This window comes from Pituophis catenifer, unplaced genomic scaffold (assembly GCF_029215685.1).
Source record: "Pituophis catenifer annectens isolate HBS135680 unplaced genomic scaffold, rPitCat1.0.hap2 SCAF_4, whole genome shotgun sequence".
NCBI classification, from domain to species: domain Eukaryota; kingdom Metazoa; phylum Chordata; class Lepidosauria; order Squamata; family Colubridae; genus Pituophis; species Pituophis catenifer.
The window spans coordinates 36,351,221-36,376,063 of record NW_027256884.1 but is presented as its reverse complement, the minus strand read 5'-3'; the positions used below and the strand labels follow the sequence as shown (position 1 = coordinate 36,376,063).

The 24,843-nt window shown below is 39.7% G+C and overlaps 1 protein-coding gene across 2 annotated transcripts; it reads left to right on the top strand.

The window, feature by feature from the left end:
• Nucleotides 1-6,523: 6,523 nt before the first annotated feature.
• CNOT11 (CCR4-NOT transcription complex subunit 11) lies at nucleotides 6,524-23,032 on the top strand. Of its 2 annotated transcripts, XM_070943334.1 has the most exons (8): nucleotides 6,524-7,191; nucleotides 8,841-9,005; nucleotides 11,921-12,073; nucleotides 12,658-12,860; nucleotides 17,735-17,937; nucleotides 20,034-20,130; nucleotides 21,860-21,888; nucleotides 22,736-22,868. In XM_070943334.1, exons 1-8 carry the CDS (start codon nucleotides 6,651-6,653, stop codon nucleotides 22,776-22,778), a joined length of 1,434 nt encoding a protein of 477 aa, XP_070799435.1. In that variant the 5' UTR covers nucleotides 6,524-6,650; the 3' UTR covers nucleotides 22,779-22,868. The 2 variants fall into 2 exon arrangements, with proteins under 2 accessions (XP_070799435.1, XP_070799434.1); XM_070943333.1 differs by lacking the exon at nucleotides 21,860-21,888 and having other exon boundaries at nucleotides 6,528-7,191; nucleotides 22,736-23,032.
• The last annotated feature ends 1,811 nt before the right edge of the window (nucleotides 23,033-24,843 follow it).

The following is a 24,843-nucleotide window of genomic DNA, read 5'->3' as shown; positions in this document are numbered from 1 at the left end:
CCAAAAGCGTCCTCATCCAATACAGTGAGACGCTGCCCATCAAGCTGACCTGTGATGCGTCGCCATATGGGGTGGGGGCAGTCCTCAGCCACGAACTGCCCAACGGCACGGAAGCCCCCATCGCCTACTTCTCAAAGACTATGTCCGGCGCAGAACGGAACTACAGTCAGCTGGACAAAGAAGCCCTGGCCATCGTGGCTGGAGTGAAGCGCTTCCACGAATACCTCTACGGAAGACGCTTCACCATAGTCACCGACCACAAGCCACTCCTGGGACTCCTCGCAGGCGACCAACCCACCCCGACCTTCATGTCTCCACGGATGACGAGATGGGCCATCTTCCTAGCCGGCTACTCCTACCGGCTCGTGCACCAGCCAGGCACAGCCATAGGAAACGCCGACGCGCTCAGCAGATGCCCGTCGAAAAATCCAGTCGAAGACCCAGCCCCCACGCTCCACCTATTCCATATTGATGACGACGCCAGCTGTCCGATGTCATCCGCAGATGTGGCCGTTCACACCCAAAAGGACCCCACACTCCGCCAAGTGAAGTCCTGGATCCTCAGAGGGTGGCCATCGGAGAAGACGGAGGAGAGGTTCAGCCCGTTCGCCAGGAAACAGAAGGAGCTGTCCACCATAAAGGGCTGTCTGCTATGGGGAGACAGGGTGCTGATTCCAAGCACTCTGCAACGGCGAACACTAGAGACCCTGCACAAAGGGCATCCGGGCATCGTCCGCATGAAGGCCCTGGCACGGAGTTACGTCTGGTGGCCTGCCATGGACAGAGACATTGAGCAATGGGTCTCCAGATGTGACCCGTGCCAAGAAGTTCGCCCAGCGCCGCCGCAATCCGAAGTCGCAAAGTGGGAGACCCCCAGCAACCCCTGGTCGAGGATCCACATCGATTTCGCGGGTCCGATGCAGGGGCGACACCTCCTCATCGTGGTAGATGCCTTCTCCAAGTGGCTAGAGGTGATATCCATGGCATCTACCACAACAGAAGCGACGATCCGAGCCCTGCGCCGTCTGTTTGCCACACATGGACTGCCGGATGTGCTAGTTTCGGACAACGGCCCCCAACTCACATCCCTGGCTATGGAGTCCTTCCTGGCAGGACTGGGCATCCGCCACGCCCTATCCGCCCCCTACAGGCCGGCCGGAAACGGACAAGCGGAACGCATGGTCAGACTGACCAAAGAAGCCCTCACCAAGATGGGCCCGGGGGACTGGCAAGAACGCATCGATAATTTCCTCCTCACCCAGCACATCACGCCACATGCCACCACCCACAAGAGTCCGGCCGAACTGCTGATGGGCAGAAGGTTGAGGTCACCCTTGGACCGGCTGCACCCCCAATACAGCCCGGAAGTGACCGCAACCGCCAGCCGCCCGCTTCGCGCCTTCAGCAAGGGAGATTCAGTTTTCGCGCTGAATTTCAACGGCTCTCCTAAGTGGCTGAAGGGGAAGATTGCCAGCACAACCGGCCCCAAATCCTACACCGTCGAGTTGGAAGATGGACAGGTCTGTAGACGTCACATCGACCAACTCTGGAAAAGGTGGGGGGGATCACACGAAAACCAGCCTGACGAGGGAGGCCTACAACACCCAGACGAGGTAGGCCTCCAACACCCCGGCGAGGTAGACCTACCATACCCAGACGAGGTAGGCCTCCAACACCCCGGCGAGGTAGGCCTACAACACCCCGACGAGGTAGGCCTACAACACCCCGATGAGGTAGGCCTACCCCACCCCTGCGAGGCAGAGCAACGCCATCCCGACGAGGTCGGCCCAGCACACTACCAGGTACTGTCACGTCGGCAGTCCAGCGAGGTAGACCGGGGCCAACCGCACGGGGGATGGCAACACCAACCCAGCCAGGTGGGCACCGGGCACAACAGGGCCAGGGACCACCAACCCAGCCCGCAAGTAGACCGGTACCTGCCCAGAGGAGGAGCGGCGCACCCCACCAGTGACGGCAGCCTACGCCAGCCCAGCCAAGGAGACCGCAGTTCCAGGCGAGTAGACCGGGACCCATCCAAGACGGGCACCCCGCAACCCATGGGCAAGGGTGGCACACGGCTCCCCAGCGAGAGGGACCCCCGCCCATCTCCAGAGGCAGCCAGGAAACAACACCCCGACCCGGATGACCCCAGGCACCACCCGACGGTAGACCAGGGACTAGGGGGAAGGGAAAGCCGACAACAACCCGGCCAGGTAGACCTGCACCACCCCGGCAGGGGAGACCTCCGCCGCCCCGCAGGGGTAGTGCCGCAACAACAGCCCGACCAGGTCGACCGCCACCGACCAGACGGGGTAGACCAACGCCAGCCCGACCTAGCAGACCAACACCACCCCTGCGAGGTCGGACAACGCAACACAAGCCAGCACCACCCGCAGCCGGCGGGCCGGTCCAGAGGGCACCAAACAGAACCACCACCCACCCGGCACCAGGCCAAACCGCAACCGAACCGCAGCGCCCGGGAGACCAGGGAGGAGCAAACGATGGACTTACCGAGACTCAGACGCTCTTCCCGGGTCGGAACCGAGCCACCGAGACGAGGCGACAGATCCACAGGCCAGGAAGAAGACCACCAGAACCAGCCATCCAAGGTCTGCGGTCCGGCCGGAGGCGCTGGGGGTGACCCTGCTCACTCGACAGCCGAACCAAGCCCGGTTCCGGAGAGGGAGCCGGGAGACGACAGAGCCCCGTCCATCCAGGTCGGAGACGGAGAACAAGTGAGACTGCGCAGGTCAGCTAGGGTGCCGAGGCGTCCTACGTACCTGCGTGATTACGTGACTTTGGTGGACGAGATTTGACAGTCCAGACTAAGGGGGGAGGAGTGTTATGTCCTTATAAGGACATCCGCCCGGATTGGCTGCAGCAATCGGGCGGGAGATTTGAATCCCTGTCAAGGGGCGGTGCGTCTGCCGGGAGCGAATATAAGGAGAGCTCCGGCAGCGCGCCAGCAGTCTTCTTTTACTTGTTACATTGTAAATAAAGCTGTTACATGTATCGAGCTGGTCACGTCTTCTGTTCCTGCGCCTGATCTAACATATACACAATTTGTTTTATCATTAACGCAAGGCTGCATAATGGATAAGAAGAATGTGATTTTCTGGTTTCTTAAATATCTTTTAGGTGCATGCTGCATCTTCAACCATCATATTCTTCTATATTATTTCTCTACCTTGGAACATAGAACAGAATGTTAATTTGGACAATGAAATCTGGAAGAAAGTATTGCTAATGATTAATGCCTTTTCAGTCCTCTGGACCATGAAATCTGGAGGGATCCCAGAATGATTTTGAGGGATGTATCCACTGGCATATGTACTTGTTCCTTACTGCAGTGGTCTCAGCTGTATATCCCACTCATCGGACCACTGATTTCCCAATCTTCCCAGTGTGTTTCTTTCTCTTCTTCTCTCACTTATTTTCACTTCCCCTCCTCCCACACTAATGCTGATCTTTGAACTTTTCATGTTCTTTCTCCCTTGCAATATCAAATGCATTTTCAGTATGTTTAATGGAAGACACACAGCTATTCCTCTGTTTATATAGGTCCAATACCCCCTTCACCCCAAGAACTGATTACTGTGCATAGGGATTTTGCCCTATAATGTTATGGTCAAATTCATGAAATATAATCCTCTTATCCATTGTTTTGATACCATTCTTTCTCAGTAAAACTATTTTTATGTGACTCCTTTTATGAAACATGTTGCATTCAGTTAGAATTTCTGTATGTTGCTGAGTATGGTCTCTTTCAAAACAGTAGCATTATGGGTTTAAATTTAAATTATGGGATTCTGCTAAAGCAAGAAACACACTATATTATATGTATTTAAAAGTTTTGTAAGCAATCTAGAGTCTCCTCTTGGCAAGATGGATGGCATATAAATTTAATATATAAAGAAAAATAAATAAAAAGAAAATTAAAGAACTTTTTTTTGTCCTGTTTGTAAAGTTGATTAAAAATAATGAAGCTCTAGCTGGTTGGTAAGATATAAACCTGAGATCAGTTAGCAAATGGCAATTCATAATATTTATGCAAATATTTACATCTAGGTGCTGATAAAGGAAGAAGACAAAGTCTCCATTTGGACAGAGAAATGCCTATAAATTATAGTTATATATAATATATAGTTATATATAAATTATAGTTAATTTTTAAATGTTACTATGTATATTTGCATAATTGCATAAAATTAAGGGACTTGAAAACAATCTTCTCTTGTGATGTTATCAGTTACTTTAGAAACAAAAATTAAGGTTTATATCCATCTACTTCTTTATTACAACACTATTGATTGATATGTTCTTTATTCACATTTTAAACAGTGTAGATATTGCACTATTTCTCTTAGACAGCATTCTGTTTGAAATCAATTCTGTCACTACTGTGCTTCAGTCATAAAATGAGTTTCAGGAAATATACTATAGATTTTCTGCTGACAACTCTGGAGAGGATAAGAAATAAACTGAAACCTCATGTAGATAAGATAGATGCTTTATAACTCAGGGTCCTGGTAATCAATAAAATGATCTTAGATGAGATTTTAGTCTTCCATCATGATCAAACTCATGTGAAACAATTTTAATTTCTTCAGCTACACAATATGATCCTAGTACAAATATTGAAAAATATTTTAAAATGGATATAATACTTAATAACTATTTATTATAACTTTTATATCTCCCAGTATTTATGAATCCATATCAAACTTAGGGCTTAAATAATATAGTGCAAATAGTGGGTAGTAGTAAACAAAAGAGAGTAAAAAAAATAGAAAAGACTTAGAATATTTAATCTTGCCAATTTACAGTATTACTACACTAGGCATTACAGTTAAATCAACTGGGCTGCAGACTCTTGTTAATTTCTCTATCAAAAACCCATACCTAGTAAATTTATCAGATAATCCATTCCAGAATTTGTATTCAGTTTCACAATGTCTTTTAAAAAGGCCCTACTTTGATTTCCTCTCTTTATTTTTATATTTAGTTTCACAATGTCTTTTAATTTCCTGCTTTGATTTTCCCAGTTTATTTTCATGTTCACTTTCACATATTACTAGCAAATTTTCTAGTTTGATTTTATCTTCTTCATTTCTTCCTAACAGTGTAAAGTAAAACAAGTTATATTGTATTTGAAAATAATTAAACTTGGCAGATGGATGTGATTTTTAATTTGACTGTTTTCAGGTTGATCCAATATAAAACCATCAGATCCACACTTCTGTATCATAGTAGTGACAATGATTATTAGCTAAGATGTAATTATCTCATTCTGAATAGACAAATGTGATTTGTATTTTAATAATTTCAGTTGAATATTATGGGAAAAAATCCTAAGGATATGAAGGGATACATACTTCACCCAGACCCCAAAAGTAGGAAGATGCATTCATTAATGCATCAATGAGACATTAAGACATTCAAAGTATTAATTTTTTTTTATTTTTGGATTTTATGCTTATGGGATTTGAACTAATTTTGCACTAGAGCACAGAACTAGTTTAAATCTTCAACAGAATCAAATGTGCAGATAACATATTCAGATCAGATAGCCATGAAAATAATTGTCTCAGCTTAACTATACTCCAGATTTGCTTAAAATTAAATGGATAAAATAAGATAAAAACTCAGGGTGAAATAAGAGAAATAAACTCTGTTAAACGTCACAGAATGTACCTGATAACATAAAGGGAAAAGTCTCCTTGAACTGAGTTTGACTTTTGGTGACTTTATAGATACATCTATGTAGATTTCCTGGTAACACGTCCTGAAGTACTGTTGCCATTGTCTTCTTGGGGTTTCCCTCTCCAATATTCAGATATAGTCTACAGTCTATCTATCTATTTCTTGGTAGCCATCCCAAAAAGTATTAACCAGGCTGACCCAGCTTAGCTTTTCAAGATCAAGCAAGATGCCAAATAGAGAAGTACTTAAACCCATAGATTTTACATTGTACGGTGCAATAAAAGTTCTTCATTCTTACCTCTAAAAATATTAAGATGAGATTCAGTTTCCTACTTTTTATTTAAAGTTCCATTTGGAATTTAAACTACCAGTCTATTAACAAAGCAACATATTCGTTCCAGATTTCAAAAATCAACACGCAAGGAAAACAATTTCTTCCTTTTGTTTTCCTGAGATGACGTTTTTAAACAGCTAATGAAATAGCTCCTAGTTTCCATTCTTACATGGCAGTGTTTCTTAACCTTGACAACTTTTAAGATGTGTGGACTTCAAATCCCGAACCTCCCCAGTCAGCACGGCTGGTTAGGGATTTCTGGGAGTTGAAGTCCATACATCTTAAATTTGCCAAGCTTGAGAAACACCGCTCTATCGATATCCTCCGCCTCCTCCTGTTTTCTTGGCTTTACGGCAGTACTGAAAAAGAGTAATTATTTCAAACGATACAAACCGCTTTACGGCAGCAGCGGCAGGGGGAGGGAAAAAAAATAAAATCCGGGGAACGCGGGAGGGGGAAAAGAATCGGGCGGGTGGTGGGGAGACTCGTGGCTCTTTGGGGCACGCGCGCGCGCGGGGAAGGGAAAACAAAATAATGAGGGGAGGAGTCGCTAGGTAGGTCGAGTGCACGGGCGCGCGCAGCAGGCCGCCGAGAGCGGGAAGGGTGGAGCTGGATGCTAGCGAGCGGGGTCCGCCTCAGTCCCGAGCCTGGCCGTGCTGTGGAAGCGGCGGCAGGTTCGATTCCCGGTGGTGGGGACGGCGCTGCTTCCGTCGCCGGTTATAGTAGCAACAGCGGCGGCAACAACAACAACAACAGTGAGACCGTCGCGTCGCTGCCGGGAAAGATGAGCCTTTCTCCGAAGGAGCTGACGAGCCTGCTGAGCATCGTGTCTGAGGAGGCCGGAGGCAGCACCTTCGAGGGCCTCTCCACCGCCTTCCACCACTACTTCGGAAAGGCCGAGCATTTCCGCGTAGGCTCCGTCCTGGTGTTGCTGCTGCAGCAGCCGGATCTGCTTCCCACGCCGCCGCAGCGCCTGACTGCCCTCTACCTCCTCTGGGAGATGTATCGCACCGAGCCGCTCGCCGCCAACCCCTTCGCCGCCATCTTCGCCCACCTCCTGAATCCGGCGCCCCCCGAGCGCGCCCCCGCCGGTTCGGGCCCCGGAGCGGCAGGGAGCGGCGGCGGGGACGACAACGAAAGGCCGCCGCTCTCAGGTAGCTCCCTCACCTGGCCTCCAGTTGGGCCTGGGCCAATTACCATTGGGGTCGGCGCCCTTTTGCCATTTCGATAAAAAGCCTGGACTTTCCCAGAAAGAGTTTTGAAATTTGGGGGGGGGGAGTAGGAGGCAACATGTATTCTTTAAAGATGCTTTTTCTGGAGGCCAACTGGACTTTCTTTGGGTTTTTTTTTTGAAGATTTTTATCTTCTCAGCTTCTTCAGCTCAGAGGTTCTTCAGAGCTGAAGAAGCTTCTTGGATGAAAAGTGAAACGTCTTCAAAGAAAAAAAACAAGCTGGCCTCCTGAAAAAGCACCTTTGGGACAACCATGACCGGGATGATTGAGAATCTCTATAGACTTTGAATGCTGGGTTGTAATATCTGAGCATTTTGCAACTTCGAGTTTCTTCCTCCCTTCTTTTAAACTGAGGGGGCAACCATAGTTCAGTCACTTCAACCAGATTGAGAGGAATAATTTCTCTGTTATGGGGGTTCAATATATCCCTCTTGGCCTTTTGATGTGTGACATAATCTTAAATCTAATTGCTCCTCCTGTAATCCTTCGTTAATTCTTTTCAGATGTCTTCAGTTCCCAACTTTTGATTGTTGTTGAGACTGGGATCCCCAGTTTAATGCTAAATGTTACCTGATGAAAGATTGGAAAACATTCCTATTCTGTTCTAATTTAACCATCTATGTCTTACATAGTTTATTAACCTGCAGGTTAATGTCTACACAAAATGAAAGTAGACAGTTGATGAATAGGTAGCATATATTCTGTGTTTATCAGCATGCTTTTTGTTAACAAGTATTTGTACAGCAATACATGCATATTTATCAAACACGACTTTCAGCTATGTTTGGAAACTAAGTCTCATACTGGAAGTAATATTTCCTCTGTCCTTTCTATTTAACTGTTACTAGAAAGTGATTAATAACAGCTAATGATTTGTTTAGATAAATAACAAACTGCCATTATTTGATTTGGTTTTATCTATGGATAAGATCAATGAATTGTGGCAAATAATGAAGGTAGTGTTTTGTATTTATTGATATCATGGAACCCTTATACGTGGGGCATATGAAAATAGCCAATGATATATGCACTATTATGGTCATGTGAGCAGCATTCCCTTCAAATTGGGAAAGATGATGGTGGACTTTTTCCTGCCTTATTTACATTTTGTCATCCATTATTTCTATCGCTTCTCTATGGTTCTGGTTCTCTTAGCTGAACAGAAGCTTTGTATTTCATTTTATTGTATGATTTAGCATACAAAAAAAGGAGATGTCGCTTGTGAAAAGCTAACCTAGTATTTTCTTAATGGGCACTTCTACTCTGCTTACTTGGTAGTCTTGAAGACAGAAGGAAAAATGTATTTTCACAATTCCCTCAGTCCAGAACCTCACTTTTAGCACTGCTAGAGTCTCCTCTCCCAAATTTTCTCGAATGGATTTTGGACAGCCTAGGAAGCCCGGACTATCAGATGGGTGGTTGCATGGTGAGAATCCCCTTCCCCTGCTTTTATCTGCAAGAATACTAATTTCACTGAATTCATACCTTTCTGGATTGAGCTCATAACAATAGAAATGCTATAACTTCTTTGAAAATTGCTGGTATTATAAAATAACTTCTTCTTTTTAAAGGCTTTTTGCCCGCAATTACTCCACCAGAAAGATTCTTTCTTTCCCAGCTGATGTTGGCCCCTCCTAGAGAACTCTTCAAAAAGACTCCAAGACAAATTGTATCGATGGATGTAGGAAATATGGGCCAATCTGTAGATATAAGCGGTCTTCAGTTAGCATTAGCAGGTAACAAACAAATCATTCCTACAGACCTCTGTTTTAATGAAATATAAAATGTGTTTAAACCTGCATGTGAATATTTTTCTTTTTCCTCATAACTCCATAGCACATTTTGAAGTTAATTATATGAGTTTCTGCAACGTTAATTACTGGTATGTATAGTTTTGAAGAAATAATTTATGACATATTAGAAGGTAAAATAATAATTTCCAATTTGCTATGGAGTCACTGTGTGTTTTTGTTCCTAAATCAACAAAGCACATAAGCAATACTTCATTGTTTTGTCATTATTTGAAAATCAACATCCTATACTTAAAATAAAAATTTCCCTGTAAAATAAAATATCCTTTTATAGAAATATTGAATCTATATGTGATGTGTCATTTGTGCATAGTGAGAATTGCAAATCCAGTCAAAGTTCTAAGCCTTTGCTATGTTAATATCTATTATTGAAATGACAAATACTCTGAAATGCAATGCGCTTCTATAAGAGCTGTGATAGTAATTCAAAACATTGCTTTTTTGTATGATTCATAACATGTGCGTGTCTGTGTGTGTATGTATACATATACATACATACATACATACATACATACATACATATATATATATATATGTAGGTCTTTGGTTATTCGGGTTTTCTCCCGCGTAAAATTGGAGGTTCCTTGGCAACGTTTCGACAAAGTCTCATACAAACACCCGCGAAAACCTCAGAAAACATATATATATATGTATATATGTGTATGTGTGTGTGTGTTTGTATATATATTATATTATATTATATATATATATATATATATATATATATATATATATATATATATGTATGTATAATAAAAATCTCATAAACTCATTTTCTTTACAAGCTTGTTCCCACTCCCCCAGAATTCACTTTATATATGGAATTTTATACTAATATTGTTGACTATAGAAATACTTCATTAGTGCAACGTGAGATTCACTTTATTTTCCCTGCTTTGAGAAGAGAGAGTTATAATTGAGCTGGTTCTGAGGTTGTATTATTAGATTTTTTAAAAAAGCTTTTGACCCTTGCTATAAACTTGAAATTTTCAAACTCTTCCTTGTAGCAAACTGACTTGAAATCCTATCAATCAATACTATGGTCATATTGAGATTAGAATCTATTATCATAATATTTTTTATAAAAGTGAATGAAACTATGAACAACTTTAATTTTTAATCTGATTCTTAGATTATTAGGTAGATATTTTAGTAGACCTGGTCATTTGAAAATCAGACTCTTTCCCTTTTATTTGTTCTATTTACCTTCTTGGTCTCAAAGAGCACTAGAGAACTTGAAAATTTGTGCGCTGTTTGTGGCCTTAAGGACCTAATAAAGAAATTGCTCTGATAATGTTTTTTTTCTGAAGGCTAATATTGCTACCTTTGCTTTTCACCTACAGAAAATATAGTGTAAGTAACAGATGGGCTTATTTTTTCTAATCTTTATCAGAAGTGTGAGAAAGGCATTGATAGTAGTTTCATGCCATTTATATCAGTAAGCATAGCTCACACATTATAATAGTAAATTAGTTTTGATGGACCATTCTATAATTTATTTGCAATATACATTAAGGGTGATGGCTAAATTCATTTTCTTTCTTTTGTGTTTAAAAAAGTAACTATGGTCACTGTATCTTGGGATGAGTGATCTAAGTTTAATATTTAGAAGTTAATTCCATAGATTAAACACACTTCAAAATAATATATTGAATGGTAGAATGAAACTGACACAATCAAAACCCTTCCTAAAAATTAACCCTGATCATGGATACTACAGAAATTACATGCTTGCATTTTATTTTCTTTTATATTTAAGTCTGTCCATTTTAAAGGAAAATTTTGTTATAAACAGTAGTGGTATATAAGTGTCTCCAGACAATAAAAATTAGATTTTTTTTCTCTATCTAACTGTCAGTAAATTGATTACCATTTAACTGCTACAGTGGTACATCAGTACTCATTAATTGGTTCTGGGAGGTGCAATGACTACTAAAAACAATGCATATCAAACAGATTTTTCCCATAAGGAATAATATAGTGAATCACAAAACAATTGACATTAACAAGTTCTAGCTTGTGCATTGAGTACCAAAGAAAGAGTACCAGAATAAATTTTTTGCATCAAAATGCCTTGAGTACCAAATTCAATGAGTTTCAAAGCAGTTGGGTACCAAGGTATATTCAGAAACTTTGTCTCTGGTACTGACTGATTCTCAGGTGCCAAGTTTACAGTTTAAAAAGTATGATGTTTTATAAATGTAATACGTGGAGACAAAGTGTTTCCTTTTCAGCTATAAAGAATGCTGTATGAAGGCCAAGAATAACATTGTTGCTTAATAGGAATCACAGCAGACATGCAGGAAGCGTTATGGAACTCAAAATACCAATAGTGATGTGATAATGAACCATTTTGTTAATCCAAATAACTGAGTATTTATGGAATAATTTGTGTAAACTATTTTGTCCACCAATAGTCGCTTGTTGGAAACTCAGCTTTATCTTTAAAAATAAAGTAGTATGGTCAAAGAGCTACTAGAGATTAAAAGTTTTGGATTTTAAAAGAAGGAATGATTTGTTTATTTGTATTTGTAGTTATTTTACAAATATCTCAAGGCGGTGAACAGACCTGCCTCCTCCTAATTTCCCCACAACAACAATCCTGTGAGGTGATGTGGACTGAGAGAGAGTGACTGGCACAAGGTCCCCCAGCTGGCTTTCATGGCTAAGGTGGGACTAGAATTCACAGTCTCCTACTTTCTAGCCTGGTGCCTAATTTTTGCAGATAATCCTAATTTCTCATTAACAGAAATAGTCTGGATTTGTCAACAAGTTTATTCTTGTTTTTGTGATTCAAGATTTTGGATGCTGAAATTGAATTAATCTAATTTTTCTTTCAGAACGTCAGTCTGAATTACCAACACAAAGTAAAGCTAGCTTTCCTAGCATTCTCAGTGATCCTGATCCAGATTCTTCAAATTCTGGTTTTGACAGTTCTGTTGCATCCCAGATTACTGAAGCCTTAGTGAGTGGACCAAAACCACCTATTGAAAGTATGCATCATTTTGGGATACCTTTTATAGGGTTACAACATAAGAAATAAATAATCATATTCTTTTCCATGCCTTATTTCTGTTCATGTTTATATCTGAAATTGGTGTTTATAGTTAGTGTTGATGAATGCAGTCCTTCAGATTGAAAAGCAGGATGTAAGGAAAAGATGGTTGCATGTTTGTTTAGAATCATACAGTTGATTTTTAATGGTCTTAAATTCTGTTCCTTATGCTTTACTTTTCCAGAATATAGCTTTGTTGGACAGAATGGCATGGTGATTTTATTATTATCCCAATTGGCATTGGAGAGTTCTATAAAGGATATCTCTGCAAAAAGTTTGCCACTTTATATAAAATTAGGATCAATAGATGCTAAGAAAGATGAGCATAGAAATATGCTGGTCTAAATGCTTGGGATTATCAGTTTGTAGATTAAATACGCTATACTATATATTGCAACGTAAGCTACAAATATACAATATAACATATAGAAACAGATCATATGCTTGGGAACATTTTGATTGTTGGATAAATATTTTGACTTTTAAGAGATATTTTTAAAAAGAATGTAATATATTTTTCAGGTCATTTTCGACCAGAATTTATCCGCCCACCACCACCTCTCCATATTTGTGAAGATGAATTAGCTTGGTTAAATCCAATAGAGCCAGATCATACAATTCAGTGGGATAAGTCAATGTGTGTTAAAAATAGCGCTGGAGTGGAAATCAAACGAATCATGGCCAAAGCATTCAAAAGTCCTTTGTCATCACAGCAACAAACGCAGGTATGAAGTCAATTGCTGACTTGTTTAATTCTATTATTAAAATAATATCTTAATTTTAACTAAATTAAAACTAGCTCAAGTTTACTAGAACCCCAAAATTGTGATATAAGATTAACAGTTCAGTAACCACATCAAAAAGTAAAAACATTCCCCTGTAACCTTGCCATGAGTTGCTGCTTTAAGATTACCGTATTTTCTGGCGTATAAGACGACTTTTTAACACATGAAAATCTTCTCAAAAGTCGGGGGTCGTCTTATACGCCGGGTGTCGTTCTCCTGTAACCAGGCAGACCAGCCCGAAAGGCTCTGACAAGCCTTAAATGGCTCTGGCGATCCAAGCTCTGACGATCTGCTAATCAGGCAACTCAGCTGGGATCGCCAGAGCCATGGAGAAGGGAAAAACTTTCCCCCCTCCAGCTTGCTTACCTTAGCTCAGTAAATGGGGGTCAAACAACCCTTTCACAGGGGTTTTGCAGGTGGTGCAATACAGAAAAATGAGCGCAGCCCTCGCCATCCGGAATGAATGGTGCTGTTGTGGTGGGGGAGGGGGGGGAAGAAGCGGCGTTTGTGATGGCTGGAAGCTGTGGGAGTGAAGCACTACTTTCATTTGTACGGCAACAGCATTCTGCCTTGGTATATTTGTGCCAGCCAGTGGCGCAAGGCAGCCCTCCTTTCCTGCTGCCTGGGACTCAGAGTGGTAAATGGCGTCTGATCCGGAGAGCAGCTGGATTTTGCTCTCTAATCCGCAATGGAGAGCAAAATCCAGCTGCTCCCCAGACCAGTCACCATTTACCGCTCTGAGTCCCAAGCAGCAAGAAACGAAGGCTGCCTTGCGCCGCAAATATATCAAGGCAGATTCCTGATGCTGCACTTTCAGCAGAGAGATGAGGGCTGCCTTGACCATCGGTTGGCGCAAATATACCAAGGCGAATGCTCATGCCGCACAAGTTCAAGTAGTGCTTCGCTCCCACACTTCTTCCGGCCCTCAGTCTCTCAGGAGATGCTTGACTTCCTCTCAGCCCCAAGACACTGGCTGGCCCATGAGATGAGAGAGAGAGAGAATGAGAGAGAAAGAGAGAGAATCAGAATGAGACACAGAGAGAAAGAGACAAAGAATGAAAGAGAGAATGAGAGAATGAGAGAGAGAGAATCAGAATGAGACAGAGAGAGAAAGAGACAAAGAATGAAAGAGGAGAGAAAGACAGAATGAAAGAGAATGAGAGAAAGAGACAGAGAATCAGAGAGAGAGAGTGAGAGAGAGAATGAGAGACAGAGAAAGAGACAGAGAATCAAAGAATCAGAGAGAGAGAGAGAGAGAAAATGAAAGAATCAGAATGAGAGAATCAGAATGAGAGGGAGAGAGTGGGGAGAGAGAGAGAAAGGGGGAGAGAGAGAGAATGAGAGAGAAAGAGTGGGAGAGAGAGAAAGAGAAAGAGTGGGGGAGAGAGAAAAAGAAAGGGGGAGAAGGGGGGAGAAAGAGAATGAGAGAGAAAGAGTGGGAGAGAGAGAGAAAGAATGAGAAAGAGGAGGGAGGGGGGAGAGAAAGAGAAAGAGGGGGAGAGAGAAAGAATGAGAGAGGGGGAGAGGGGAGAGAGAAAGAGTAGGAGAGAAAGAAAGAATGAGAGAGAAAGAGTGGGAGACAGAGAGAGAGAGACAGAGAGGAGGGAGAGTGCCTGAAGGACCCCATCCCGTACTGGGAGTCCAGGTGCTTCAGCAAGCGGCGCACTGGATTTGTATTAGTGGTCAGCGAAATTTAAAATTATGAGGTTGGTGGTCCCTGAGGTCCAAAAGGTTGGGGACCCCTGACCTAAGACCATCGGAAAACACATATTTTTGATGGTTTTAGGAATAACTTTATCGTTGGGGGTCACCACAACATGAGGAACTGTATTAAAGGGTCGCGGCATTAGGAAGGTTGAGAACCACTGCCTTAGCTGCTTGTCTTGCTTCGCTTGCCTGAATCCATTCCATCAGCAAGCAACTCCCTGCCTGCAATCAAGCAGGCAGGGAGTTGTGGACTTCAACTCCCAGAATTCCTCAGCCAGCAAAACAAAGCTGGCTGAGGAATTCTGGGAGTTGAAGTCTACAAGTCTTAAAGTTGCCAAGGTTGGAGACCCCTGTTCTATTGGGTAAGTTTTTTTCCCCTTTGGGATCTTTAAAAAAAATAGTTAATTGGGTTTTTTTTTAGTTGTTCTTTTTTAGACCTAGCCATTTAAAGTTTAGGAAATTTTAAATTTAGCTTTCATATAAAAATAAAAATAAAATAAAATAAAATAATATTTGTGCAGCTTTCTGAGATTTAGTGTGTTTCTGTCATGTTTCACTCTAACTACACAAACACACAAAATCTCACAAAGCTGTATGTGGAATTTTGTGTGTGTAAAGTGTGAAAGTTGGGTTTTGGGGTTTTTTGTGGCTGTGTGAGGTTCCTGCTTGTTGCAGGGGCCATTTTGGGTCTAGCACAGCTGCTTTTACATTGTGGATGAGCCAGTTGTGTTGTGTTGTGTGTGTGTAAAGTGTGAAAGTTGTTTTTTTGGGCTTTTTGTGGCTGTGTGAGGTTCCTGCTTGTTTCAGGGTCCATTTTGGGTCTAGCACAGCTGCTTTTACATTGTGGGTGAGCCAGTTGATGTTTTTTTAATTTTTATTTGGTGTGCGTTGGAAGAGGGGTATCTTATACGGCGAGTATAGCCCAAACCCTATATTTTAACAGGAAAATTTGGGGGTCGTCTTATATGCCCAGTCATCTTATACGCCGGAAAATACAGTATTATATTGACTTGACATGTACTGCCTTGCCATTGAAACTGAGAACTCAAAGCACTTTACAGTGTTCACTAACTTTTCTTAATTTTTAAGTTATTAAAACATAATTAAAAATTGGCTTTAAAGATTGGGGTAAAAAGAATCTTCCTAAAGACACAAGAAAGAAGTAGCCAACCAACTACAAAAGAGCTGTGTTCTGTAATCTGGGAGCAATATGATCAGTTCTCTCTGGCCACTGATGGACTCTGATGGTTGTCAGAGAAAGCTGGGGGCTATTCCTGCTAGTCTGCTGCATGGTTCATCTGAAGCCTTGGTTGCCAATTTGAATGAGAAAACAGCTTTAGATTGGATTGTGCCTTTACAACCACTACCATCTCATGGATACTGTCATTCCCTGCGATTTACAGAGCAATTAAGGCAGATGAAGCAAGACGAGATAAATAGAGCACCACTGGCCATTATAGAGGGAGAAGAACTTGATTGGACATGAGTTAGAATTGCTGTTAAGGCCTACTTTGTGGTGGTTAGAGTGGTAAAGTGTCAGTAATTTTCCACCCTTATTACATCTTCCGATAGCTGTTTTGGGTTTTGAGCCTTGCAGGTTCTAGGACTGTGCCATCTTTGGTGCTGGATGGGCTAAACTCTCCAGACAGATCCCATGCACAATATGAGGAAACAGCCAAGACTGTGCATCTTCCCAGGCAAAACCACTTGAAAATATGACAAAATGAACTAATTCTGCTTGGTTGTAAGACCATATTAACAGACTCTTGCAAGACTGGAGGCATAAAGTTCTTGCTTTCAGTTTTAAGTATTGGATCCATTAAGATCAGTCTTAGTTTTTTCTTTTGACTATTAAGCAACTGTGGGATCATGCCTATTGTTTCCTAGGCAGATCCTCTTTCTGCAAGATCATTCATGTATTTCATCACAGACATTCATGACTTCTGCTCAAAGAGCTGGTGGTACTCATGACTAGGAAGACCTTTACTCAACTTTGTACTGGGTGTCAATTGTACCTATTCCTAGGTTGAGAGGCTCTACTCAGTCACTTAAACAATCTAATCACCATCTAGTTCAGGGGTGTCAAACTCGCTCGCATCGCGGACCATATTGTGATGTATCACAATATTTTTTGCCTTTGCGGAGCTGGGGTGGGTATGGTCTCTGTGGGCTGGTGAGAGGTGGGTGCCAGTGTGACAGGCCTAATCTAGTTGGATTACTGTAATGCAATCTACATGCAGCTAAATTTGACGAATGAATGAATAAATAATTGCAGAAAAGGCCATATTCTTTGTATCTTGTAAAAAGCCTCTGAACATATGGGCAACTTCAAGAACAGCTTCTGCAGTCCTTCATATCCAGATAGGTTTATAATTGAGAGGTTGTTTTTCAGGTAACCAGATAATTGAGAAGTTGTACCTTAGGTTACCAGGCTGTACTGTTTTATGGCTTAATGTCAGCTTTAAATGTGCCAAAAAAGAATTCCATAGTTGAGATCATCATTCCGGAGCAACACTATCTTACACTAATTTCTAGTCTAGCAGCCACTTTGAAGCAATTGCAGTTTCCTAAACTTTTCAGAGTGCTTCTTGCCATAGCTACAACCTGAAAATCTAGGAGTATACCTGGCTATGGTGAGCACAATCATCCAGATAAGACTAAAACCCAGTTAATAAATTGAAATGTTTTATTTACTGAAATTAAATTTTATTTATTTAATTTCATATTGACTGAGTTTAAATTCAATATATGCATGGCACATATCTTTAAAGCTTCATATGGCTTCAGATGGGGGATAGAGTAGATAATTAAATTGCTGACTTGTAGATTTATTTACTTGTTTAATGTTTGGACCTTGTGTTAATTTTATAAAATAGAACATGAATGCTTAAAAATTAGCTCAACAGAAATCACTTTTACTAGCAATAGAATTAAAACCTTTACTGCCAATCTCCCTCATTTTTGCACATCATGCCATATTGGCCGTCAATAATTACTGTGATTTTTCTATAATTTTATTTTAACTAGCAATCTAGATAAATAAATTAAGTTGAAAGGTAATCACATAATTGTTAATAGTTAAACTGTTTTACATTTTTAAAATGCAGCTTCTTGGAGAATTGGAGAAAGATCCTAAGCTTGTTTACCATATTGGCCTCACTCCTGCCAAATTGCCTGATCTGGTGGAAAACAATCCTTTAGTAGCTATAGAAATGCTGCTTAAATTAATGCAATCAAGTCAGATAACTGAGTACTTTTCAGTATTAGTCAACATGGATATGTCTCTACATTCAATGGAAGTTGTAAATCGGTAAGTAAAATGCTTCTTTACTATATATATATTTAGTTAAACAAGCTTGATTTTTCAACATCTACATGAACATCTACAAAATTCCATCACAGTTTTCTCCCGTTAAGAAATTATACTTTGAATGATTGTATTAGTGGAGTACAGGTAGTCCTCAACTTACCACTGGAACCAGAATTTCAGTTGCTAAGCAAGTTGGTTGTTAAATGAATTTCACCCAATTTTATGATTTAAATCTAATTGTTAAGTGAATCACATGGTTCTGTTGCTTATTGGAAGCTGGCTGGGAAAGTTGCAAATGGTAGTATGACCTTGAGACGGTGCAACCATCATAAAAACATGCTGGTTGCTAAGCATCTGAATTTTGATCATATGATCATAGGGATGCTGCATAAGTGTGAGGACCAGTCATAAATCATCTCTTTAGTGCCATTGTAACTTCAAACGTCACTAAATGAATGGTTGTAAGTCGAGGACTACCTATAATTTGATTTTCACAGGTTCTATGGAAAGTAAATTGCAGTTTGGAATATACGGTAATCTAAAGTCCTAAGCCTAACCTTTTGAGATATTAGGACAACTATAGGTTAGTTTACTATCCACTCTAGTAACATCCTTGTTCTCCTGTATAAATGGCTAATTGTGATTATGGGAGGTACTTTATAATTATGATTATGTTGGTGTTCTGATTGCAGTTTCAGATACTGTAATAGGATAGAGCAGATCTTGTCTATATGCATGGGAGGGAGAATATTGGGGAAAAGAAAATTATAAGAAAGAGTCTTGCCTGGAAGTGATGTCCTAATGACACACTTGTAGTTATTTAATTGGACTAAAAGACAGTTAACTCAGTGTAATTTTTATAATATCAGGACAATTTGTATTGGTGATTCTTTAAGATAAATTTCAGGAATATTTACTCTTTTTGGTACCATGATTAACACAGTAACTATTCACATATAATATTTGACTATATTCAGTTTATAAAAAGTCAATACTCAAATATGCTATACTGGTACATAATGGCATCTTATGGTGTGACTGAAAACAATTGTTCATACTTTTAAAGACTGCAAAGTTTCCTTTCCTTTGAGGAAGGGAAAGATAACATTCTAAATAGAATATTTGATGTGAACTATATTCATATATCCATAATCTAACCAATAATGATTATTTAGTTGCATTCTGAGAAAGGATGGATGTATAGATATTAAATTTACTCCGTGTTCTCTAGCACAGCATGTTATTTTGGTACATTTAACTATTTAACATTTTATGTATAATAACATTTAATAATAGTATTGCTAGTCGTGTTAGATGCTTTATTTTACACAAAAGAGATATAATAAGTATTTTGAAGGAAATATGGCAACAGTCATATACAGTCACTCAGAATTACTGTTCTAGTTGAAAAACAAGTTGTGGATTGTATCAAGAATAATAATCATCTTTTTAAAATTAGGACCAATGTTGCTTCTTCTGTCAGGATAAAAGCAAATAAAACACCCCAGGAGCAAAACAAATTAAAGTTTAATTTATGTGTATTGTTTAATGGACTGCTAAATTGGCCATGTCCACCCAGTCACATGACCAAATAGCCACACCCACCCAGTCACCAGCAACTAGCCACGCCCAACCAGCCAGTCTGGCCCCCCAACAGTCTGAGGGATTGTGAATTGGCCCCATTTAAAAAGTTTGAGGACTAAAGGAACAGAATGTTCAGAAACACGGAATATAATAGAATAAGAATACAATGTATATATTAATAAAAAAACAAAAGATTTTAAAAAATATTTTTATATCATGCCTTTATTATTTTTATAAATAACTCATGATGAACATTTCTAATATTGCTTTCTTCTCCTATTTTACCCATAACAACCACCCTATGAGGTGGGTTAGGTTGAGAGACACTAACTGGCCCAAAGTCATCCAGCTGCCTTTTGTGACAAAACTAGAACTCATAGTCTTATGGTTTCTAGGCTGATGCCTTAATCACTATGCAAACTGGCTCTCTGTTACGATAGAACTGAAGTGACAGATGGATTATTAGCAAAGATGGCCAATTTGAAAATAATTAACTTTTAAATATTCAATAGGCTCACTACAGCAGTTGATCTTCCTCCAGAATTTATTCATCTTTATATATCCAATTGTATTTCTACTTGTGAACAAATTAAGGATAAGTATATGCAGGTAAGTGTCCAAAAAGAAACTATAGGCTTTTTGAATAAAGTAATTGAAAATGCAGTAAAAAAACTTGGGGAAGCAAAAAATATTGTTGCAGAGTTTAAGAACTGCAAAACCCCTTGACTAGAAAAAAAGTAGTTCCTTATGTTTTCAGCATATTTCACATACAGCATATTATGATGATGTATTGTTGCATACTTAGAAGACCAAGGGCATAAACAAAAATCACAGAAATAGTCATGTAAACATGATTGCAAAATTCTGTTCATCACTATACTTTAAATACTTTAAATGTATGTCTACAATGAATAGAGCAGAGTATTTCAGTATCTCTGTATAAATTTGTTTATTCATATGCTTGAATATGTTGTTTATTGACAGCTAAAATACAAAAAGTCATTGCTGCAAAGGACTTTCTGGTTGAATGGGAATGTTGCTTCAATGGTAGCCCTGTAATTTCTGGATATTTTTAACAACTCAGGGACCCATAACTCTGTTGGTTCTACATTTGAAGGAGGATTTTAACCTTTTGAAACATTTATATTTGTATTGATATTTATCTCTTCCCATTTGGACAAAGATTTCTCCAGATTTTTCCCCTTTAAAGGGTGAGCTGTTGAGCCTATGTTCCATTTACATGTCAGATTTTATTAATATGCCATTTTCCTGACTTTGATGAATGCAGACATTCTTAAATGAACTGTAGGGAAAAAGGAACCTTTGATGGAAACATGCAAAATCCATTGCCTACAGAAAAAAGGTTGAAGCATTTGTTAAAATCCACAATGAGATAACATTCAGGAGCAGCTCAAGCAGATGCCTCTCTAATTCAGAATTTGTTGCAATATTTTATTATAACCTATCTCAATAAAAGTAGCCTACCTATGGAGTTGATTTTTACCCAGTGGGCTGACATCATATGAGCAAGCAGCTGGTATCTATTACAATGACAGTGCTTTCAAGGTGAATCTAGATTGGAAATTGGATGAAAAAAACAACTTAATCTATTCCTGCTTTTTCCCAATCTTAAAATTTCAGATAATGGTGCATATCATTGTGATGATAAATGAGTCATTTGCTGCTTTCACCATCCTTACAAGGGTCACTATGTAGATAATTAGTAGCCTTTTGAAATTTCACATAAACTAGTAGATCTATTAAGAGACTTCACTGTTAGCTACTCTGCTTATCTTGAAAGAAACTAGTTTTTGATAATTCCTATTTTATACTAGTTCCCTGCTCCAGAGATAACATTTCTGACTAAAGTCAATCAGCACGTAGTATTCTTGCACAAATCTTTTATTTTGTTAAATAACTTCACTGGGATATAATTATGGGTCTAAGTACTCTGGAATGACTTATTTGATTAGTAAACTCTTAGCAAAAATAGGGCAATTTTGGGAAAGGCTATTAGAAACAGCAGCCTTTAGTATTTTAGCCATACTTTGAGATCATTGGGTCCTATAGGAGGAGCCCTGATTTTTGCAATGGTTAGAATGCAGTAATGCAGGCTACTTCTGCTGACTGCTGGCTGCCAGCAGTTTGCCAGTTTGATCCTGAGTGGCTCAAGGTTGACTCATCCTTCTGAGGTGGGTAAAATGAGGACCCAGGTTGTTGGGGGCAATTGCTGACTCTGTAAACTGCTTAGAGAGGGCTGTAAAGCACTGTGAAGTGGTATATAAGTCTAAATGCTATGGCTATCATCTCAGTTTCTTTTTTTCTTGTCATTTTTGAGGGAAGAGAAGAAGAAACAAAGTGGGAGAGGTAATGCTTTGCTGTCGGAATCTAGGCAGGAACACAACTAGTTTTCTTTTATAAAAACATATTTATAAGCCTGTTTACCGTACCGTGAATTATTATAGAGTAGAAAGAACAATCCACCATTAAATTGTGAGAAACCTACTAATGTAGCATTTGCTACATTAATTATATTCTTTTGGGGTTGTACGTAGTAATATAAAAAGGGAAACAAAAAAGGCTTGTTTTCAGAACAGTAGAACAAAAGAATCCAATTTCACTTTGTCTTAATTCCTTTGATACAGGTAGTCCCCAATTTAAAACCACAATTGAGACCAAAATTCTGTTGTTAAGCAAGGTGATTGAGCCTCATCTTCTATTTTATTTGCCATGATGGTTAAGTGAATCTTTGCAGTTAAGTGAATCATGATGTCATTAAACAAATATAGTTTTCCGCATTGACTTGGCTCATTGGAAACCAGCTGGGAAGGCTGCAAATGGTGTCACATGACTTCAAGATGCAGCTGTCCTAAAATACATGCTGTTTACCAAGTGCCTAAATTTTAATCATATGACTGTGGAGATGCCAAAATGGTTGTAAATATGAGGTCTGGCTATCACTTTTCAGTAGCTTAACTTTGAAGGGTTACCAAACGAAGGGTTGTAAGTTGAGACTACCTGTAATTCGAAATTCATTTGAAATAATGACATTTCAGTAAATACTTATGTGCTATTAGGAACATCAGTTAATTGCGGAATTTAAAATTTGCAAATTTAGATAAACTATGAGATGACTTGGCATCTTTAAATATTTTTTTGCCATATCAAGATTGAAATCTGTTTCTTTAAAAAATCCATTATTTGTTTGCTTTAGAATCGGCTGGTACGCCTTGTTTGTGTATTCCTGCAATCCTTGATTCGAAACAAAATAATTAATGTACAGGACTTATTTATAGAGGTACAAGCCTTTTGTATTGAATTCAGTCGGATAAGAGAAGCAGCTGGACTTTTTCGATTGCTGAAGACACTCGACACTGGTGAAAATCCTTCAGAAACAAAGACGTCCAAATAAGACTGATTTGGAACTTTTTTTTTACTTGATTAGTGTGAAAAAAATTCTGTATAGTTTTTTTGTTCCTTACAATTAAAATGTTTGTGCTTTATTAAATAATGCCTGTTTGTTGAAGCTTTTGTTGATGATGGAACTACTTAAACTAATTTGAACTTCAAGTAAAATAACCTGATGTTAAACCTGAAACGCTAAATTGGTGCCAACCTACCTAGCAAAATATTCTGTTATTCTCGTTTGTGTCCCAGATAATTTTTATTTTTAATCAGTAGTTTTAAAAAAATAAATTAGAAAAACTTGGGAACTTATGTATTTCCAATTAACAGGTCACCCACTAAAAATAATAAAATTGTGGACCCAAAAGGAGGCCATTCTTGTAAAGGGCTGCTATTGAGCTTAGAACATGCCAACATCACCCTTTAAAAGATGCTACTTTTTAAAAGTGCTACTAAATGCTATGAGTAGACCGCTTCGTTTATTGTAAGTTTTGTAGATGTATATGTTTGATTTAATCAAGTACTTGATCTAGGATTGTTTTCAGCAAGTTTAAGATCAATGGCATTAAACTCCCAGGAATTCCCAGCCAATATGACATTACTGAGAATACTAGGAATTTAACTTTATGCATCAGGAAATAGTGGGTGTCAGAAATAGATCATGGCAGTGATCTTGCTAATGTGAAATACTGTATTTGCTTCTGATAATTGAGAAGCGGCATTTTGAAAGTGATTTCTTAAAGTCTTATTTCACTCTGCAAAACGGTTAGTTAAACCTTTTATAGTTTTTGATGAATCTCCTGAATTACTATAGTCCATAATAAAGCTTCACAAAAATAAGAAAGGATATCTGTAAATGTAATGGGAGAAATTCTTGCTATTTTGGGGCAAAAACATTTGTTTTTAAGGCACTCCTTTAATAACTTAGAATAAAAGATTGTTTTAAAGATATACAAGCAGTAATAAGTTCTAATGGTATAAACATCAGACTAATAATTAAGCTTTACACGTCACAGATTAGAATAAGATTGTATTATAAAGATTTTTCAGTTTTGTACAACAGTTTTGTACAACAAAATAGACGTTTTGATATTTAATATTAAGTTTAAAATATTTTGACATTTCAAATCTTGTCAGAAAAAACAAATGTAATTCAGGATACTTCTGTTTCATCTCCCAGGTATTTTTGTAGCCAATTGTCTTCTGAAAATGGATGTTCAAAAACACATTCAATTCTATTTCGAGAAGACACTTTCAAGGTGTCATCAAATGGCAATCATTTTTACTTAATTACTGTGTTTTCCCAAAAATAAGATCCGGTCGTTTTTTTTTTTTTGCCTCCAAAAAAGGCATTAGGTCTTATTTTCAGGGAAAGTCTTTCACTGTCTTGCCTCACGGCATCAACAGCCCTGCGCAGCAGGAGCCTGTGTGGCTGCTGCCGGCCCACTTCTACAGGTATTTGTCGCTCTCCCACAACACCCATGGTCTGTTTCACCGTCAGAGGTCTTCAGGAAAAATCTTTGCAGTCGAGAAACGAGCTCTGACAGCGCTTGACGGTGAAACGGCCGGGGGATGCTGCACGCGTCAGTCCAGAGCTCCTTTCTCAGCTGCAGAGGCCTTCAAGAAAGGCCTCTTGACGGTGAAACAGAGGCTGGGGGTGACATGCGCAAATGGCCACAGAAGTGGGCTGGCGAGGTAGGTGTCAGGGTGTGCGAGGCTTGGCTGCACTGTCCTAAGGTAAGTGGGTGCAGGGCATGTGGAACAACTCGACCCCCCATCCCCACCCTAGCTTTTTACCGGTGGGCCTCGTCCCACCTCATGCAACCAGGTGCAACAGAGTGGTATGGGACTTAACTAGGGCTTATTTTGGGAGTAGGGCTTATATTGGGCACACGTGTAAAAATCAAGCTAGGTCTT